Here is a 21,996-nt window from a genome sequence, read left to right as displayed (position 1 = left end):
TCACTCAGTCACATGTTCACACAGACACAGAAACTCGTCCCTTATTCTCTCTCTCTGGTTGCAGATGTAGTTTCTGTGAATTAGGACCTACCAACATGTGAATCAGTGGAGTTAGAGACGATCTCCTCTCCTCCACTCACGGCTGCTTCCTCTGCTTTGTTTTTGCAGCACATTGCTGTTGAGCACATAATGGAAGCAAGACGGATTATTAGAATCATTACATTGGTCTACAGCTGAAGGACTCACAGGTCCCTGGACCCCAAACCTTGGAGTTGAGATGAGCAGACAACCTTCTCGGTGTCCTGCTGATTCTCAGGTCCTCTTGGATGCTGGTTCTGGGTCCGGCCGAGGTGGGATGAGCTGGGTCGCTGTCCTCTGCTTTTTGCTAATGAGCCGTCATCCCAAACTACGTCCACGCTTCTCTTTTCGCCTTTCACTTTGCTGCTTCAGTGCTTTTTTTTTTGGCTGTTTATTTATTTATTTATTTATGTTTATGCGCGGTGTTTGTTAGTTCACATCTCACTTTAACTTGTCTTTTTGCAAAGCCAGCAGACCTTCACCCCTGAGCTTCCCACAGCCATCATCTGACTCATCAGCAGCACGACACCGCCAACAAACCCACAACAACATTTGTCCTACTACAAATAAAGTAGCTTTGCATCCATTGGGTGGTATGTAGGCACACAGGCTCCATCAATTTACTGGATTTAGTTAAAAGAAGACAAAAAGAAGAAATGTGAGAGAGCGGCGATAGAATGGCGACGACCACAACGCTGTGGAAACAAACTCAGAGTCCTTTGAAGACCTCAGGACTGAGCTCAGCGAGGACCGGAGCCTGTAAACCTGCGTTTTTATGTAAATTACTCAAAATAATACTTTTTCACATCTTTGTTTGAAGAGGTCAAAGGCCCCTGGGCATCGGCCCAATCTGCCCGCCGGATAATCCGTGCATGATATCCACACTTTTGGCAGAATTATGCTTTTTCTGTTCCAACTCCTTCCTGCAGCTGCTGCTATGTTTACTCTGAGTGAAATATTCAACCTCCCCAAACCCTCTAAAGCTGCTACTGTTTAATCTTTGGGTTCCTGAACCAAACTATACGGCGGCAGTATGAGCAGAACCGGCTGTGTACAGTAGGAACTGGCATCAAGCTGAATGCAAAGAAAATTGAGGTAAATATGAAAGAAGATCGCTTGACATATGCTAAAGACGAGAACTATCTCAGTGTGCCTCTTTGCAACTTCCTCTTTGCCTGTTTCTCCGTCTCATCCTGGTTTTCTTTCCGCTCTCCTGTGTGGGTGTGCTATTGTCTGGGAAAAGGCTGTCACTCAACAGTCTGAAGAAAGACAGCAGACACACTCACACCCGCAAAATACACACTCCCATCAAAAATACAAATATTGCTACTCCCAAGTAACTGCCACTCAGGGAAGCATATATCACCACCGCAAGTACCACAAGATGATTCACACTCAAGAGCAGGCTTTTAGGCTCAACATTAGCCATTGTCCTCCAGCCACCACTGCATCCGACAGCAGAGGAGAAAAAAGACAATTTACCAACAATGTCCTTTTTATATTTGCTCAACTGGGATCTCAGAGAAACGAAGTGAGAGCGATGTGACGTAGAGATGTAACTGAGTCAGCTTCAGGTCCAACCCTCATCCATGAACCAGTGACTGGGTGTTAGCAAGCAGCTCAGTGCAGATAGATGGCAGGTGTAGGGTGGTACAATGAAAAAAACACCTGTAGCAATAATAAGAAATATTTTGATGATAAAAGTCTGTAAAGTATGAGGTGTGAATAGATCTGGAGCGTGAAGTCCTCTAAAGCACCTCATTTCATTCCACTTCAGGTGTTTAAATAAGTAACTCATCATTTTGGGAACTACAAAAAGTCCAATAAAACTAAACAACCTTTTCACTTGTGTTTTGGAAGAGATGTGTTTTCTACCTGAGCTGCAGGACTGTGACATAACAGGAAACCCCAAAGTCCTTGTTAGGAGGCGGAGGCATCAGTCCACAGCAGGGCTTTCATCAGGTCGGCTGGGGTTTGGGTCTCATGTGGGACCATTATTCTGAGGCTCCGGTTCCTCGTCGCTGACTGTTTACTTTTGTTTTTCACCTGCTGTCGCCGGTTCGGTTTCTGACACTGACAGTAAGCGGTCATGTTTCAGAAAATATCATAGTTTGGCTTAAAATCAAAATGAAATCAGCATGGATGTCTCCAAAACTGCAGTTCCTCAAATGGCCACTGGAGGCTGACTCCTGAAGCAGGCCAGTCCCCACAGGAGTCCACGTTAAAACGTTTACAGCAGAGATCAACACGTCTGCAGGCTGAAACTTTAACACTTTTAATCCCCCATTCACGACAACTGTACAGGGGATCTTTTCCTTTCTTAACAGAACGCACCCATGTGATCGTATTATGGCTCCAACGAGTGCACAGCTCAGGGTTTGGCTGGTCTGAGTGGCATCGTACAGACGTCTGCATGGCCTCCTCAGCTCGACTCACGCTCCACCTCTTTGCTCATTTATGGATGAGCAACAGCCGAAGCCGCCACGCTGAGCTTCAAAACCATTCAAAAACCTGTGGGTGACGTCACAGAGGGTTTGTCCAGCTGTACATACAGTCGAGGTTCTCCTCCACTCTCTGGGTCACCAGGGTCACAGAACCTGCAGCATCTAAGACACGTCTGGTTGACTGAGAAGGAGCGACAGTAGGGCAGCGAAACAAATGGCAGAGATGTGTTCACTCCAAGCAAAGCAGGAGAAAATCCCTCTAGATGTATTTTAGTGCAATTTAGTTGTTAAAGGACCTCGTTTTTGCAAGACAGGGTGGAAATAATGACTTCTTTCTCAAGCGTTTTGGGAGTCCCCACATCTAAAACCGACCCAAACCGATGCCTTAGTAGCTGTTTTCCTTTTTGATGCACTTTTACTGACACATGTTCTGTTCACCCACTATGTCTCCATCCTTACCTCCACTTAAAAATTCTTGGAGTCATCAGTCCTCAGCCCCTTTCGCCACCCTTCACCTGCCTCAACCAGCCATTAGAGATTCACAGTCTGGCTCTTTTTTTTCCTGTCTTGTCTTATCTCAGTCTCAATCATCCAAACCTCATTCCTTTTATCCCTCCACTCCTGTGGGTTGAGGCTACCCTCAGAGAGTGTGCTCAACATCTGTCGCCAAGCTGTTGTTGAGGTGTTCAGTCTCTGCGGTTGCCTGCGCGGGCCTCATTACGCCGTGTCCTGTATAAACAGGCAGCTGCTGCCGTCCCACCTGCCCGTCGACACTCACACACACTGTTGCTGCTACGGAGGCTGTTAGGCCATTAAAGATGAGTGGAGCTCACTGGAGTTCACACACTGAATAGCAGAGGGTCTGAGACAAGCGCATACAAAGTTGGATTTTCTGGCATCAGCCTCTTCCAGAACATTGACCCGATGGTGACTTGGAGTCAGAAGTGGTCCTGGTCGGCTGAATGGCAAAAACTGAGACACGCACAGATAACTGGAATCTTGAAAATCAAGTACAAATGCTGCTTTATCTCTTGCACTCTTATAGGCAAGTCTAGGGAATGACCATCTGCCTAAAATTAATGTTTGATGCATCATTTGTGATCCTGTAGCTTTTGCATCAGAAATGTTCAATAACCAACTGACACGACTTTAAGACGTGTGGCTGCTTTAGTGCAAAATACACAAGAAATAAATGAAAACTGAAGCTGGTGTTTTGTTTTACTGGTACGTGGGTGAACTGACAGAAGCGATAACTGATGTGTGCGTATCACTGGATGCACACGTCTGACTGTCTGATATTTGGTTCTGAAATCGTTGGTGTTCCACGTCTAATCATGATTTTCCTAAACCTGACTTTAAAAATATTTATCAGAAATCCACAGTGCTGCTGACATGGTCGTGGACACACATCCTAAAAAGACAACTTCAAGAACAGCAAGCGGCCACACACCAAGCCTGATGTACACATCAGCTCAAGAGAACTTTGTATGAAAGCAGGCCTTGTTGATCTTCATACCGCCGTCTGAGATGGTTTGGACACGTCCATCGTAGTACTCAGTGCATCAACAAAATCAGGAACTTGGATGTCACCGGAAAAAGAAAAAGGGGGCGACCCAGGAAGACACGGGAGGAGCTGGTCTCAGGGGACCTAGTGCATTGGGGACTAACCCCTGATGATGCCCTCCATAGGGATGAATGGCGAATGGAACTGAAGCATCTGTGCATCTTGTCTTCTGACACACGGCGAGTGTCCCAACAGACGTTAACGGGATAAGTAAGTAACACACTGCTTATATTTATACTCTTTTTTTAAACGTAGGCTGTATGTATGTTTGCACATATTTAGTGAGTTTGAGCACATTTCAGATGTGACTTTACACCATAAAGGGAGCTGTTTCCAATAACAGACACTCAGGACGGCTACCTGAGTCACATATGTTCTGATTTTCTGAGCTCACAAAGTGCCATCGCAGGTTGCCACGAGAGAAGAGAGCTGTGCATGTATCACCCGATTAGGGTTTGAAGTGCAGCAGGGGAACAGAAGCAGAGCGGGAAAAGGTCGGCTGGGTTTGTATATTAGAACAGTTTGTTTTCATGCTAGTGTGCTGTGCATGTGTTGCACTGATTGATGAGAGGTGCAGTGATTTAGAGTTTTCTGTGAGATGTCGGCTCAGGGAGGCGGCGCTGACCACGATGCACACACCAGCTAATGAGAACTTCTTAATGGGCCACGGCAGCACACTGGGATGACCCACTATGCTGTAAATACCACCACCAGACAGTTTGGTTCAAAGCAGTCCCCATGTCGGTACACTACAAGACAAAAACCAACAACGTAAGATATGGGAAAAAGAAGGCAGCAAATCTACAAGAATTCTAAGTTAATCGCCAAAACAGTTCATATTCAAAATGTGCAGCATCTCTTCCCCGTTATCCACGTCGTCCACCGGCTGTCCTGAAGTCAGCCGTTATCAACAACAGAGCTTGCAGCACCACGACTGTGCAACATTTCACCACAAACGCTGCTCAACAGGAAACATGAAAAAATGGGCAGTTAGTGGATGAGTGAGGACATTCAGGCCTCCTGACTGCATCTGAAGGACAAGCAGCTCGAGGTGCATTCGTCCCGACCAGCATCCATCAGAACCTGCTCATCAGATTCATCTTTTGCTACCATTCAGACTGAAACGTACAAACAGTTTTCAGTCCCTTCCTTTGTTGAACATTTCCCCCATCAGCCACTCGACTTCCATCACTTTTAAGTTGGCACTTTTCTTCAAACGAAAGCCGTGAAAATGGTTTGAACTGCAATACCCGTATCGTATTGTTGGTGAGCCTACTAGCACTCGCTGGATACATGGAAGATCAAAAGGCTGTGTGAGTAATCCACAAAGCAGTGTGAACGCAGAAGTGTAGCGCTGAGAGCGATGCAGCTCGACGCTTAAAGGCAGCAAAGAGGCGTAGAACTGGGTTTTTATTGGATAAGTCGAAGCATGGCCGCAGTTCTTAATTATGTGAAATAGAAAAATAAAATGAAGCTAACACTCTCTGAATAATGTCATTGTTTGCTGATTGCCGGAGGCAGGCGGCGCCGATTCTGGCTGCTCATCACTGCTGTTTTCCTCCCGGAGTTGCAACGGGGATTGTCAGCAGCTGTTCTGGAGAGCATCTGTGGAAACTGGAGCAATGTTCCTTAGATGGAATTAAAACAATTAAGATCTCAAATTGTAGACACTATAAACAGAATCGGGGATGATCATCATTTTTTGGTTGCTTTGTTTATCTTAATAAGATTTAGTTAAATGCAGCGTTTCTAGAAGAACCATGATGCATGTCTTGTATTATCTCAGTGCCTTATGTCTGCTGTGTATACTGATCAATTATTTATTATCAGGACTGTCTGAAGAGTAGAAAAAAGTACAATTATACAATTTGTTTGGTGAAAGAAGCGGTCCTTGTCAGCTTATTATTTAATATGAGATGTTTTGTCACAGACGTCCCTACAAACAGGCTCTGCACTAGTTCACATTACAACACAGGAAGCCTTTCTTTGGTAAGCTCAGTGATTCCACTCTCAGACTCAGAATATACAATCACTGGCCACTTTATTAGGTACGCTAGCTCGCTCTGTGTTTGCCCCCTTTGTTTGCCTTTATAACTGCCTTAATTCTTCATGGTGTAGATTCAACAAGATACTGGAAACATTCCTCAGTCATTTTCGTGGTGACAGCATCACGGACTTGCTGCAGATTTGTCAGCTGCACATCCATGATGCGAACCACGTCCTAGAGACCAGTCTGAGATGATCTGGCTTAGTGACATGGCGTGTCATCCTGCTGGAAGTAGCCATCAGAAGATGGGTACAGGTAATGCTCAGGTGGGTAAATGGAGATCAGGAGTAACTGGGAGCCTCCTCAGCACCTGGGACCTCATTGGATGGTAGACACAGGGTGGTAACTGCATGAGTATAGACGGAGCCACAGTAGCACTGATCAGGGCTGCAGTGGTTGTCCTCCTAAATGACTCCACTGATGCCACTACTTTAACCATCCAGCTGTAAAAAAAACTGAAGGCAGCGGCTTGAGACCAGGCACAGGGGTTATCAATGAACATCTGAGTTTCTGTGTAGCTGAGAGAGTATGAAGGACACTCTGGAACATCAGCCTCTACTAGCTAGAAACATGGTAAATGTTGGGAGCCCATGACCCTGGTGAGGACTAAGCGGTGTTTAGATAATGGATGGATGTGAATGGCCTGTGTTTTGGCATACGTTTCATTTATATATATATAATAAATTGCATATTTTACCTTCTATGGTCATGGTAAGGAGAATATTATTATTTTATTTTAGTCTTGGAACCTATTTTATTGGATTCTTTGACCCCAAAAACGTGCACTTTGACGCCAAGTTTGTCACTATAGCGACAACAGAAGCAAAGATATCTCAGGTTTGGGCGGCGGCCATTTTTAAAATGTGTCTTGGGATAAATGTATGCCTATGGCCCTCAGGTACTTCCAGGCCAAAGGGGACCTTTGCATCATGACTTCAAGTTAAAAGTCACTTAACGTGCATTCGAGTATTTAGACAACGCTCATGAAACCAGTCGCAGTCAGACCAACCTGTCTGCCACCAACAACAACGTCACATTCAGTCATTTAAAGCCCCCGTCTGTCCCATTCTGATGCAGTTTGAGCTTCAGCAGACTGTCTTGACCATCTCACAGGAATCCAAAGTGTCCTGAGATGATTTATGGTATAAATACAACTAAACTGAACTGATTTATTACAATAAGCAGAACATATCCAAAGTACAAGAAGCTATGAAGTGGGAGCACAATACAACATGTTCTAGCTGAATCTCATGGGTCCGACTATATTTGGCCTCTGAGCACATCAACCATCAGAACTTCCAAATGTTTCTGATACACATCAACAACTGGTGAGTTTATATATTTATATTTATATTTATATATTTGTGAAACTTTGTGTGAATAATTAATAAAAACCTAAAAGAAACATCTTGATCAGGATAAAAACAGATAAACTGTAAAGTCGGATGTTTTAAACAAATCAACAGAATCGGACTTCTGGAATGTTTATGGACAAACTTGAGCTCTTTTGAATAATTTCAGTTACAGTCAGAGGGCAGCAGAGGTGAGTGCATCTACTGACGTCTCCTGAAGGACTTAAGACAAACCTCTTTGTACCAGGATGTGGGTCCTCGTAGCGGCTCAGTGAGGATTATCCCAGTAGATTATTCCTCTGTTAGATCCGTAGCAGCTGACAATGCAGTGACCAGCAGTCTTTAACAAACTGTCAGAATGGGAGCTGTGTGCTGCCCAGCACCAGTCAGCAGACAAGGCTGAAGAAAAGCTAGTGGGCACTGGACTCAAGTATTTAAAAGAAAAAGATGAGTTATTCAGATATGTGGGCTTAAAGTGGCCTGTGGAGCTCTTGCTAGTAATTTGGCTATTGTCAAGAGAGTGACAGCTTTAATCAACAAATCCGACACCAGAGAGAGGATTTGTTCCTCACATTCAATACAATATATAATTTTGAATGGTTTCTGTAGAGTGTGATGTCTGGGAGCTCATCCACTGTCTACATACGGGCGATATCTGTCATATCTATGTAGGAAAAAGGCCTTTGTGCTGTTGTTTGTTCAAGTTTTTTGGATGTTTATCACCTTGAATGAGTCAAGAGCACAGCAGAGGGCCTGTTGGGGTGCTGATATATAAATATGGCTGACTGTCTTTCTTTTATAAAGAAAAAAACCTCCTGACAAGTGGGATAGAAATGTTGTCTATCAGTCATCTTGTGTGTGGATCACGTGTGCTGGTGACCCGGTTCTGTCTGGATCTTTGAACAGCCCAGAGCGTAGAACGACTTCCTCCTTCGACCAGAATCATGTTCAGAGCCGACATTTAGTTTATGCCCTTTTTTAAATAAACCAAAACCACAGTCCTTCTGTAAACTCACTTGTTCTCTATCAACCGAGTCGTTTTCATGTCATCTGACTGGCTTTCCCTTTTCTTCTAAACAGTTTTGCTCTTTACCTGTGTGTAGATCTAACTCCTTGTCAAACGGCTGCATAACGTGACTCTCATCCCTCCAGCACAACAAACAACCTGAAAGAAACCCGAAGAGATGAGACGCACCAAGAGGACGGCGGATGCAGCGACGCCGCCAGAATCCCGCCGAGCGTCAGCCAGAGCGAGCACGGGCAGAGAGGTCAGAAGGTTAAGGATGGGAAGTGACATCAGCCGGAGAAGAGAGGCTCTGAAGAGCAGCGAGAGGACGGATGAGAAGGATGGTGAAGGAGGGGAGCACAGGAGGACCAACCTGCCTTCTGCTCCTCAGCAGAGGATTTCCCTCAAGAGGCTCCTGAACGTGGAGAACAGTTTAGCCTTTGGGATGGAGATGCTGCCGACCTACAGCAAGGCCTCGCCCTTCTTCTCTTCTTCCTCCTCCCACCAGGCTTCCCAGCCATCCCACACTGCCGCTCCTGCTTCATCCCTCTCAGGGAGTCAGGCCCATAAATCAAGTGATCAAAGCCGTGGACCTAATCTGAACTTTCTGCCTCCAGTTGACAAAGGGCTGCTTGTGCTGTTGCAAGACGCCGACTGGTACTGCAGGACAAAGACGTTCACGGAGGCTGCTGGCTCGCTGCTTGCGGCCCTGCAGGTACGGCCTTAACAGCTCGAACACACAAACTGCCAAGAAGCCTCTGCAAACCCACTATTACTGTTGATTCATTGTTATTTTTGAGGAGTTTTATGAATGCACCTCCGGCTACGGGAAGCTGCATCACAATTTACTGGCGGCTGCCCTCTGTTCACTGCTCCCTCTCCCCCTTTAACCTGACGCTGAGAGTTGTTGTGCCTTATCTGCTGTTTTATGCTTCGTACTTGGGAGCTGAAACAGATGAGAACATATGGCTGCAAAATATGACTGCGCCCAGGAGGAGGTTGCTTATAGGCCAAACCGAAGCAGGCGTATGCAGACAGCAGTGGTCAGACCACTGAATATAGAACTTATACTGTACGCATGTCTGGTTCTCAAACAAGCCGGCTGTTGAAGCCATGTGCATTTGCTTTCTCCGGCCTTTTCAGGATTCAGCGATCTTGTCTGTTATCAGATTTTCTATTTGCAGAAAGCATCTTTTGGTGTCGGTGCCGTTAGACATCCAGACTCCGTCCTCACAAAGTTTATTAGCAGGTTGGAAATGGTGGAAGTCACGGGATAGGAGGTTTGTCTCCTGTAGCAGAGCAGCAGTTTGTCACTTCGTTTAGTTTTAATTTGAGATTTTCTTTCTGTTTGGTTAAGTTTAGGCACAAAACACAATTGGTCAGGGTTTGGAAAAGATCAGAGTTTGGGTTAAAATACATGATGACGTTAAACCGAAACCTGCAGGAGCAACAGTGACAAACTTTATCGGGCTGCCCTGCGTATTGAACGATGACGCTAAAGGCCACCGAGTACATTCACATGTCAGGGTGCCCTAATATGGGAGGTAAATGGTATGTACAACACGTTGTAGGCAGTCATCATCTGATTGGCTGGTGTGTACATGTGAGTTGTCACACTGCGAAAACTTTGTTCAAAAATGATTGAGTCTGTGCTGTATGTAGTGTCTCGGTGGTTAGCACCGTCGGCCCACTGCTAGGAGATCGTGTCCCGGTGAGGACACCCGGGATCTTCCTGCGTGGAGTCTCCATGTTCTCCCCGTGCAGCGTGGGTTCTCTCCAGGTTCTCCGGGTTCCTCCCACACAGTCCAGAAACATGCTGAGGTTAACTGGTGATTGTAAACTGTCCAGAGCCTTCGCCCTGAGTCAGCTGGGATAGGCTGCTGTCCACCCTAGTGAGGACTAAGGTGTAGAGACAATGGATGGATGGATTTAGTCACCAAACCCCCAAATCAGCAGTCAGCGGAGTTTTGGAGCAGAAAGCACAAATCTTACTGTAAATGTTCGTCTCTGAAAGTCCAAAGTTGCTCCTTTAAGAGCCTGTAGACCAGATGTGTGGACACACGGTGCAGTTTCTTGACTTAAACTTGACAGATTTGCGTTAGGAGTCCAAACTGCAGACTCTCATCTATTCACCGCCATAAAGGTCCAAGTCGTGTGGCTTGTTTATACAAAGTGTTCACACATCAGCTAAAATGGAGAGAACGACAACAGCAGCACAGTGAAAAGCTTCGATTCAGAAAGGAAGGTAACACGCAGCCTCTGTGTGAATACTAATGTGAATCACATCCTTCAGACTAAAACAATTACACTGGGCTAATTCGTCTTTAAATTCACCATATGCTGACATCAGTCAGACATTCTGATGGTCACGCTTCAGCTTTAAGTCTTAAAAGTAATGACAAAGGCACCGCTGATAGCAGCGCCCTCATTAAGATGTCTGGAGCAGAAGTTTGCATTAGGCACTTCTAATGCTGCTTGTCTTGTAAAATCTCCTCCTTTGTTCTCATTCAGCAGCATCACTCAAAGCTAAAACTCAGACATTGTTTCTGCTTCATTAATAGGATGAAGGAATTGAGGCCAAATGATTACTGGGCTGGATGCTTATTCAGTCATCGCCCTCCTCTTTTTTCTCATCATTTCTTCTGTCTGCTGGCTTTGGCCTGCAGGTCAGCCAAGCCATCTCGATAAAAGTTTTGTTTTTCGCAAAACTTATTTCTCCAACTATTAATTCATGACAGTTCTCGTATTGATAAACTGACACAAAGGTCTCCCTCCTGGTAATGATCTGAGGCTAGGAAACGGTGATGATTGCCACTCTGAGAGCAGAATGTGAACTAGACGCTGCTGCCACATCTAGCATGTAAAGTGCTTCTTCTCTCCCTAACACACTGGCGGCCTGATTGTGAATATCACCGAGAAACTTTTGCAATTTCCCGCATCGGCGTAGACCTGGTGCAGCCAGGAGAGGCCATATACGTCGTTAACACACGTGGGATGTCCAGGAGGAGTCGGGATGAGCTTCAGTATCACCAGTCTACAACTAGCCCCCTTCATAGGCCAGCAGCAGGTGGAACAGGGGACAGCAGAGGTTTGTTAAGCTGAGCAGGAGGAAATAGAGCCAACATAATCCACTGACAACATGTAGCTTGGACTTGTGCCTCTTCAGTCACATCACAGCTTACAGAGTTGGGTTTTGCAGGTGCAGGGTCAGTCTGGGTTCTGACTCAGCCACCAAACAGCACCATGTTCTAACCTCCTCCTGATCCAAACAGACAAGACTGAGTTACTCCAGCTGATGTTAACCCTGGAGTCTATGAGGAACGCCTTTCCAGTCTGATGTTTAGAAAGTGAAGATCTTTAATTATCACGAGATCTTCATGCTGGAGGATTTAAATAATTAGCGACGTTACCGTTGCTGTACCTGTGAATAATTATGCGCGGCCACTCTCTGGAATCATGGAACGGAGAAGAAATGAATTTAATTCCTGCTGCTGTGTGAGGACTGCAGCTGTTTGATCAACATGGAGAAGCTCCAACGTTCCACAAAGCTCTAAGTCATCAACGGAGCAAACAGAGGCGTGTGCATATGGATGACTGGATCCCTAACGAGTCGTCTTTATGCGCATATTAATCCGTAATAAATGCGTATCACAGATTGTGTTGCAAACTGTGCAAATAAGCTGTTGTTTACTCTGCACAGTGTTGTTTTGTTTTTTACGATTAATATTGATTTGGAAGCAAGACTGAACAAATAGAGTGTCTACATCTGGATTTCATTTGGTTTAGTTTCTATCATTTTACTATTTCTCTGCTTCCTGCCTGCAGTAATTTTGTCCAAAGCGACTGTCGTTCAGTGTTTATGAACTCCAACATAATCTGATCCTTTTCAACTGCTGAAGTCCATCCATCCATCATCTCTACACCTTAATCCTCACCAGGGTCATGGGGGGCGGAGCCTATCCCAGCTGACTCAGGGTGAAGGCAGGTTCACCTGGACAGGTAACCAGTCTATCACAGGGCTACACTTAGAGACAGACAACCAAGCACACTCACATTCACACCTACGGACAATTTACAATCACCAATTAACCTCAGCATGTTTGTGGACTGTGGGAGGAAGCCGGAGAACCCGGAGAGAACCCACGCTGCACGGGGAGAACATGGAGACTCCACGCAGGAAGATCCCGGGTGTCCTCACCGGGACGCCAACCGACGACCTTCTAGCTCCGAGGCGCTAACGGTGCTAACCACCGAGACACCTGCAGCCACGTTGTTGAAGTACCAGAGGAAATTGAACAAAGTGTTGCAGAAAGCCCATTGCTAACTGGCATTTTGGTCGTGTAACTGCAAACGCTCACAGTTCAGGAGGATAAATGAAGCATCTCCTCACTCCTGCTCTCTCCGTTGCTCCAGCTGACGTCCAAGGGCCACGTGCTGAGGGACGTTGGGTGTGCAGACCCTGAGGAAATCCAGCTCGTGCTCAGCTACATCCAGGCGCAGCTGGTGGTCTGCTATGTGAGGATGAAGAAGCCCCAGCTGGCCCTCCAACATGCGTACAGGTGAGAGAATTCAACGAGCCCCTGAACACACCGTCCGGCGTGACGAACCGGGTCACATGAACTCTACATGTCCTCTGTGTGGTTCTGAGCTCAGACGAGTCCTCAGAGGTTCACTGTTTGTTGTTTATTTGACCATTTTTGAGTTCTTGGTAAAGTCGTCATGACCCTATCAGTCAGATTTAATATTAAAATGGCATCAGTGTTGAACTGACACCTGATTCAATGAGTTTTTCTCCAGGACAGTAAAACTTCCTCCACATTTAACAAGTGGTCAGACTGTGTGAAGTGCCTTCAATAAGCTGCTTCTCCCCGTATTCAAACTTTTTTATTTTAATTAGCAAATGCAAAATTCAGAGTTAACACGTTTATATTTTTAGGCCCATGTTGCACCTGCAGGGGCATCATCATTATGCAGATATTTGACTTACTAATGAGACGGCTACTACTTCATCTGCCGCTACAGCGTTGACAAGACATCAGCCTGATATCTGACTAACTAGTGTTACGTAGCCATCAGCGACAGACTGGATGAGATGGAATCCACACACAGTTCAGTCGACTTGCAGGGTTTCACATCCCACCAGCAGACAGAGGACACAGGACGGCCTGTGGAGCTGGTGTCTGAACACTATCCCTCTCATAGCTGTGATCAGTGTGATATAGTCACAGTCAGATAACCAGCTTTAGTCAATCCTAATTCATCAATAAATGTCTTCATGCGTTTCACAAATATGGCACGAGAGCAGTAAAGTACCGACTTTAATTACCTCCAACCCTGATGACCGGTCAGGACGCATGTGACAGTCTGTACAGCTCACCTGTCTGAGCCTCAGACAGGTGAGCTGAACAGACTCCACAGGTTATAGTCACATCATGTGTTAGACAGCGGCCGTCCTGACTCCTGAGCCTCATCAGAACTGTCACAACATTATTATTTTACTCTTTTCGTCGGATCTGTTTACTCTGGGAAGTCAAACGATTTATTTATTCTGCCCTGTCAAGTATATTGTTGTTTTTATTTATTTATTTTTTCCCGTTTAAACTCAAAGTCACAGAGTTTTTGCAGTCGTGTCACTGGGCTGCTTTTATACGAGCTCTGGGAGGAATTCTCTCTGTTCAGCAAAACAAGGCACCAAGTTAAACTGAAGAAAACATCAGAATTATACGTTGGGTCACCATGAATGGATGAACCGCCGTCATGCATCAGTGCTGTTTTTAGTGTAAGAGAATGATGTCCAGTAAATATAAATGTATTCATGGCCTCCTGTTAAAGAAGGAAAACAACAGCAGTCACTGAAATAAGCTGACAAAAGTAATAATAAATGAACATGAAATGAACATCATGACGCTGCTTTTGAATTGTGCTTCAACAGAAATATTAAAAAAACAAAAAAAACCCAGCATGATGGGAGCCGTGAACTACTATCTACCTGAACAACCCTCTGAGCCAATCACTGCCATCAGGTGTTCCTGTAACTCTCAGTCAGACTTCTGCACCTGTTGACAGGTGTTCTGGACCACTGCTCATCAGCAAAGGCCTCTCATTGGTCCACTGCTCATCAGCAAAGGCCTCTCATTGGTGCAGGACAGTTTTAGTTTTTTTGTAGTTTTTCTTTTTAAATTCTAAAGCAATGCATCATTTCATTAAATTATAATTTAGCACATTTTGATTTATTATGACTTTTCCAGTTTCTAGTGATGTGAGGGACTGCTGTGGATTCTGTCTTTTCTTTAATGGGAGGGGATGAATACATCTGAGGACGACCGTATTCTACTCATATAGAGATATTTATGTGGCTCTTCTTTGCATCATATTGCTCATTTCCCCCCCCCACAGGAACGTCTTTAAAGCAGAGAAATGTAGGTTAAATTATTTCCATTTACACTGAAAAACCAACTGCAGCAGAGTTGAATGAAACACTGAATATGTCAGAAACAGGTTCATATTTAGTTGCTGTGTTATCTGTCCGTGGTCCTTAAACACTGTGAAGTACATGAACATGGACAGGCAGCTACGGTGGGTTTACCGGAGCTCTGTGGCCACGGCTGTGTCTCCTATTCACAGAGAGACGAGCAGGTTTCTCTGGTTTCTCTGGTTTCTCTGAGGAGACCATCAGGGCACCGAACGCCGCTCTGCTGTGTTGTATCGTCACACAGGACGTGTTTGTCGACGCTCTGCTGGCTGCAGCTCTCTGACAAACAGAGCAGTTTGTTGTGAGATTTAGTTTCATCTCTGTGTTCTCCAGTACACTCGTCTTTCAAGTGGATTTCAAGTGTTTCTCGACGGATGAGCCATCCGGTTGTTTCAGGGGCTGAGAATCAGAGCGTCGGTGCTCTCACACTGGAGCTGCTAAACATTCATCAGACTGGTCTTCAATTTGATGGACAAGACGAGCATGCTGCTCTTCATGCATCGATGCAGCGTGCTAACCAGACGGTGTTTCAGTTTTAATAATGCGGTATGATGCAAAAACAAAATCACCATTCAGGAAAACAAGCAGGAACATCCAGCAAGCTGCAGCCTTCTCTGACTTCCATTCATGTGCAATATCATTTACAATATTTATGTGCTTTTATTCTGGCTGGCTCACAATGAAACAAACAATCCCCACGGCTGAGACGGGCCGGCGCTGGTCGGACAGCAAACAATGGGTCACCGGGAGTCAGGCAGGTACCGACTGCCAGAAACGGGCTCAGGCTCAGAAACAATGAACAGTGAACGAGAGCAGCTGCTAATAAGTGCAGCAGGTCCGGCGGCGCCGCAGCGCACTCACTCAGTCATCTATTATTTTATTTGTGTTATTTACATAATTCATCTGCACTGGTTTGAGCTGAGCAGAGAAACAGAAACACACAGACAGGAGAAGAGTCGACACAAACTAAGCCGAGGAGGCCCGGCGTGGCTGGAGCGGACCACATCATTACGACCACCTGATGGTACTTCACAGCGCTTGTATGGGGTGATGGCTGTGGTTGGATAATTCATCTATTTTCTGCTGCACCACAGCTCTCACAATATTATTGCATTTTTTACAGTTTCTTTTTTATTAACTAATTTTTTTTTAGAGTGTAGCAAGCTCACTTTCAGCTAAAACGCTCCATAAAATGCATGGTGTCCATGTCCTCTCTGGGCTGTAGCAGCGCCTGATGCTCACACCGATACGTGCCAGCCGCTGTTCTTTCCAATCTGTCGGCTCCTCTTGGAGTCTCTCTAGTTTAAACTGCACGAGGCTCGTTTGAATCAGGTCTGATCACATTAGAAACCTTTATTAACGATTGATAGAATAAATACCTCCATTTATTATATTCTAATTATACTGGTGCAGTCTATCATCTTCTTGGGTGTCATTAAGCTCTCTTGAAATCTGAAATTACACTTGAGCTTATTAAAGTAAATATTTCTTGTTTTATTTCAGTTTCTCCATTAAAACACTCCTAGCGGCTTTCTTTACATCGGGCTGTAACTGGGCTCCCTCTGACCGGTGTTTGGAAGCGGTGCTGCTGTGAGGCGGGCCAGGTCCAGTGTGAGAGGGGACACTTGGTCCCGTCACCAGCTGACGTGGGGGACTCTTCTGGGCTCAGCTCGTGGGTTTGGAGGGTTCTGGAATGGAGGCTGTTTTGGAGCGGAGGTAATTACAATGTGAGCGCTCGTTCCTGAATGTTAATTATCCGCCTAATTCTGCTCGGCGTGCTTCTGTCGTGTGTTTTTCTGTGCACATGTAAAATATGACATGTGAGTGTTTGTCCCAGAGGGCGTTGCTATGGTGACCGGGTGGATCCCATATGGCACAACGGGCTGGATGAAACGATCACATACATCAAGTCAGATCCCAATCAAAATGCCTTTAATTGCTTCTGGAGCTCTTTGAGGTGCTTCTGTTCGTGTGTTCACCACGATATCCAACTTCCATGATGTTGCCATGGTTACATGGAGATACAACATTAAAGTGATCTGCTGATACTGTGCAGGTCACCCTCCAGCTGCCCAAAGTGGCTTCACCCAACAGATGATGTTGAGATGTTGGCAGCAGACGCTTTGGATCCTGTGGGTTGTCGAGTGGGGCCTCCGTGGATCTGACTTGTTCCAGAGGTGCTTGATTGCATTGGGATTCAGGGAATTAGGCGGCGGGTCAATGATCTCGGGCTCTTTGTCGGGTTTCTCAAGCCGTTTATAAACAGTCTTCAGGAGGTGGTGGAGTGGACGCCCCGCAGGAGGCTGCTCCATACAAACAGTTCTACCTACGACGGGACTGCATCCTTTTGCTGTGATTGGTTTAGAGAAACACAAACGAGCCTGAGGAGCATGATGTGCTGCAGAACGGGCCGGTTCAGGGAGATGACTTCCTCTGTAGCGGTGTTGGAGCGGCTGCTTGGTGTCGACCTAACACACACGGGGATGCAGGACCCGAGGTTTCAGAACGCTGCAGTTTGACGAGACAACCTTTGCTAATGTTGTGGTGTTTGGTTTGTGACAGGATTTATGTTAAAGAGGTGTTTGTTGTCCTGGTGTTTGGTTTTCTCCGGTACTGACAGCTTTTTATTCAGAGACAGAATCTCCTCACTGATAGAAACAGGAAGGCTTATTGAGAAGCTTAAATATGTTCCTAGAACTTCTTCTGACCATCTCTGTGAAGGGGGGATGTCTGGGTGTAGCTGTGATCGGCTCATTAAGGAAAAGCATCTGAGTCAGTCATCAGGTCGGAGGTGTGCCGACATCATTTACACACTTCTGTATGAAAACAAACGCTGCTGCTTGTTAGTTCTTCCTTCATTTCTTCTGGTTGTACTTTGCCGCCTGTCTGTGTGCACCACGTTCAGATCTCTCAGAATTCCTTCTGACAACGATTACAGCTCAGTCGCTTCGATAAAGATATTGTGATCCCTGGCTGGATCAGGAAGCTCCCGATGTCAGCGAGAAGCAGCCTTCTGCCAGAATGAAAGGAAAAAACAGCTCAATGAGACAGTGTGTGCTAGCTGCTTAGTTCAGATTGTTTTCTTGACCTTGTCCAGCAGATAGAGCACTCCATCAGCAGCTCTCACTAGACCAGCTCTGTCCTCCCCTCTCCATCCATCTCTCTCTCTTTATCCTCAGAGTTTGCTCCTTTCAGCATCTCCCCATTCTCACTTCATTCTCTTTTATTATCTCTTCCTTTTGTTTTGTGATCGCTGCGATCGCAAACGGCAATAAACGTGTACGTTGCTAATCAGCAGCAGAGAGTCGAGCACAATACGACGCATTTAAAACAACCATTAAGTTAAATCTGCTTCTGAGCTTCCCGGTGCTGAAGAGGCTGCTGCCTGAACACAGGAAACAACAAGCGGCAAAGTGGAGCCGGATGAATCTGTTGTCTTATACATCTACAGGTATCTGCAGTACAAAAACCCAAAATGACTTTAACAGTCATCTTAAATTATTTAGCACCAAAACAAAGGCGAAGGAGACGGACGGACGGACGGACGGACGGACGGACGGACGGACGGACGGACGGACGGACGGACAGACAGACAGACAGACAGACAGACAGACAGACAGACAGACAGACAGACAGACAGACAGACAGACAGACAGACCGACCCTAACCCTGGCTGGTATGAATGCAGACTTGTAGCTCCGTCCTGCGTCTGTTTGGGTGATAACGGACCGACTGTTCTTCTCCACTGGCTAAACACAGTTTGTTCACCAAAGTGGACTTAAAGGTTTCCAGACGTAGTGAGAACTGGTGACGCTAACAAAGCCGTGCTTTGTAAAACCACAACAATGAGCCATTTCTGGCGAACGTGAACAGATCACAGTTTATGAGCTGCAGGTGATCACTTTGTGGAGCAGCCAGAGATCTGAGGGCCGTCGTGGTTAAAACAAAGTGAGTCTGTCAGGTGTTAGGGGTAAGACTGTACAAACAACTGGACAAAATCAACAAAAGTTGCCAAACATAGCGACCACATAGAGTGAGGTGCAGCCAACGGGACGCCCTGCCTCTGTTCACTTACCTGAGCACATCGACCCGCTCAGTTCTCCACCAACTGCAACTGAAAGTTTACAATCAATCTAAGTCATGAAGGCAAGCAGCAGAAAAGTGCAACTGGGCCACCAGACAAGAGACAAGAGAAGGAGTTCACAACAGAAAGAACACCCTAAACCTGTCCGACGTTCTCCATCGGGACACAGACGTGCGACCTGCGTACCTGCGGCTTGTGTCCGGGTCACACAATGAACCAGAGTGACTTGGTTCCGGTTCCACATTATGCTGTGCTGGGAAACTTTAAGCATGGAAGAAGTGCAAATCAAGAGCTTATTTTTAAGCTGCCAGACAGCTGCCGTTCACTCTCAGCTGCCACGGTGCCCTTGAGCAAAGCATTTCCAGCTCCGACACCTCAGAACGGCGCCATGCATCAGGAGGAGTTAGTATTCAGCTGATAGATGGAGCCGAGCTTTTGTTGAGGATTTATTATGATTGCTGAGAGGCTTTTTGATGAAGGAACACTTATTGCTGGCTCACATTTCCATAATGCCTGATGTGTTCGCTGCTCTGCTGGAATCCAATACCGGCTGAATCTGCCCCATAGGAAATATATTTTATCCAAATGATATTGAGCGCTGCCCCCCTGCCCTCCAGCACCAATCGAACGGCGTCCGTATGAGGCTCGTGGGTTTGGGGTTGTGTCAAGTGCACGAGTTTCAAAACAAACACAAGCAACGTTGATTCTGACAGATCCTCCTGCTCCTCTGAACGCTCACCGTCGCTCCCTCGCTGACAGATCGCTGTTATTTCACGTCTGCCTCATTAGTCCTGAGCAGGGTTCAGTACGCTCTAGCAGTGCGGACCTCGGCCTCCCCGAGGAAACTTCAGCCGGGCCTCAGTCTAAGTCAATGAAAACACTTCCCACACAGTCAGAACAATATGCCTGGACATTGGGCCGGTCCACTGCTGCCCCATTATTCATCATATTTAGGATTAAAAATGAAAAAATACATACATGGCAACACATGTACATGTCAAAACGAGCATCTTCAGATTCATCACTCCACTGTACAGCACACTGTAAAACCAGCAGGAGACTGAATGTACCTCTGGGGCAGAACAAACTGAATAAAAACTCTGAAGCACAATGTGTAAGAAAAAGCTTGATGATCTGACGATCTCTGTGCTGTAGCAACTACTCCTGCTTACTGGTCAGACAGTGTCCTCTATCAGATATAATTATGTTTTTATATCTTTATATCCACTGACTTTGGGAAGATAATTTTGCTTTCTTGTGTTTGGTTTGTGCTCCTTTGACCTCATGATTCATTAATTCATGATAACCTGCAGACAGCTACAGCCATGAAGTAAAACCTGAGTTTAGATTTTTATTTTTTTTCAATTTATTTCCAAAATCAAAAACTGACAGTTCCCTCTATTTAAAGTATTGAGACGCTTTGCTGTGGCTCCACACTGCTCCTCATGCCAGATCCAGATGTTGCTTTAATGTTCCTTGAAATGAACCAAAGCTGAGTTCTACCGCAGCAAACTAAAGTGACTGAAGTAGTTAAAACACACACCTGTGTGTGTGTGTGTGTGTGTGTGTGTGTGTGTGATCAAACAGTTTAAACTACATGTTAGGATGAAAACCAAGCCATGAAGGGAACAGAGTCCTGTGTGGACCCTGATGATAACATTGAGCTGATCAAGGATACAAACCATTTCTAAATCTGTGAGGCTCCCCAGGAGTACCGTGTTACACACCTGGACAGGTGGGACAGAACACTGATCGATCAATAAAGTGGGATAATGTATTATCTAATGAATGAGGGGGGAACCTAGAAGAACTATTCTTTTAAAGTGAACCAAGACAAAACTGATCTATGTCCACTTATCTCCAGTCACTTCCCAGGTCAACTCCACACATCCAGTCAGTCAAAGATCTCACATGAGGTGCTGCTGTATTCCAATTACAAGCATTAATAACAGCTAAAGGAATCATTAAAGTCACTGTTATCCCATTATTAACTCACATTGTTAGGAATGTACAGAAGCGGTTTTGTTGCTCTGCTCTATAAAAAACATGAAAGAAGCACCAAACATGTGCCCCAGCCCTCTGCTTCTGCTGTGTTCATGTAGTGATGCTGTGATGTTCAGGTCTCTTCCATTAGGCTCCAGTGTGCTGCTCTGACATCCCTCACTGGGATGCAACGCGATAAGAAGCAGCTCACGGGTTCGTCTCAGCCAGCCGGGGACTCGTTCCCTCTGCTGGAGTGTTGCAGCGCCAAAACTTTCCCAGCGCACAAAATCCCACATCTGTCCTCAGAGCAGTCCAACACAGTCCAGACGTGAATGAACGTCAGTGACACAGACTGACGGGAGGATGTGCTCGTTCTCAGTCAATGGTGACTTCATGAGGCGTGTTGTTCATGCTGTGGCCCCTCAGTGATGAACCGACGGCATCATAAACGTGTCCGACATCACAGCCTGTGTGTTGAACGACGTGTTCGAGTCAACTGGCCAGAAAACGAAGCAACAGATGGTGAGTTTTCCATAAGCATGAAACGTCTTTAGGTGGAGAACAAAACATCATCACTGTCCGGCTGAAGCTTATGGGAGAGCTGTGCATCCTAATTAACGGCATAATGCTGCATTTCAAGGTGCCAGAAACTACAAAAATGACTAAAAAATGCCACAGCATGATGTTTACTTGGGCTCTAGTCTGCCAGCACCACGAACCACAGCTGGACCGTCACCGGAGGGAACGAAACCAAGATCTTCACTTCAGTTCACCTCAGTGTTCACGTGTTGTTGTAATTTACAGAAAAAAAGAGAAAACTTTGAGCTTGAAAAAGAAAAATCCTTCATCAGGACAGGAAATAATATAAATACAAAGGTGCTCAGAAAACCAAGCGGCCTTTAGATGTGCGACTTGAGGAGCACATGCAGCCGCCTGCTGCTGACTTTTGGGTCGATGCTGTGATCC

The 21,996-nt window shown here is 45.8% G+C and overlaps 1 protein-coding gene across 1 annotated transcript in view; it reads left to right on the top strand.

Annotated features, from left to right (window-relative positions):
- Positions 1–8,669: 8,669 nt before the first annotated feature.
- The window catches only part of LOC103355479 (spermatogenesis-associated protein 16), a 47,211-nt gene continuing 33,884 nt past the window's right edge, over positions 8,670–21,996 (top strand). Inside the window, exons 1-2 of the mRNA XM_008279302.1 lie at positions 8,670–9,206; positions 12,905–13,050. Coding sequence (XP_008277524.1) covers positions 8,670–9,206; positions 12,905–13,050 — 683 coding nt within the window. The remainder of the gene's footprint in view (positions 9,207–12,904; positions 13,051–21,996) is intronic.

This window comes from Stegastes partitus, unplaced genomic scaffold (assembly GCF_000690725.1).
Source record: "Stegastes partitus isolate 25-593 unplaced genomic scaffold, Stegastes_partitus-1.0.2 Scaffold153, whole genome shotgun sequence".
NCBI classification, from domain to species: domain Eukaryota; kingdom Metazoa; phylum Chordata; class Actinopteri; family Pomacentridae; genus Stegastes; species Stegastes partitus.
Note: the sequence above shows the minus strand (reverse complement) of the source record. Positions and strands in the feature narration are given on the sequence as shown.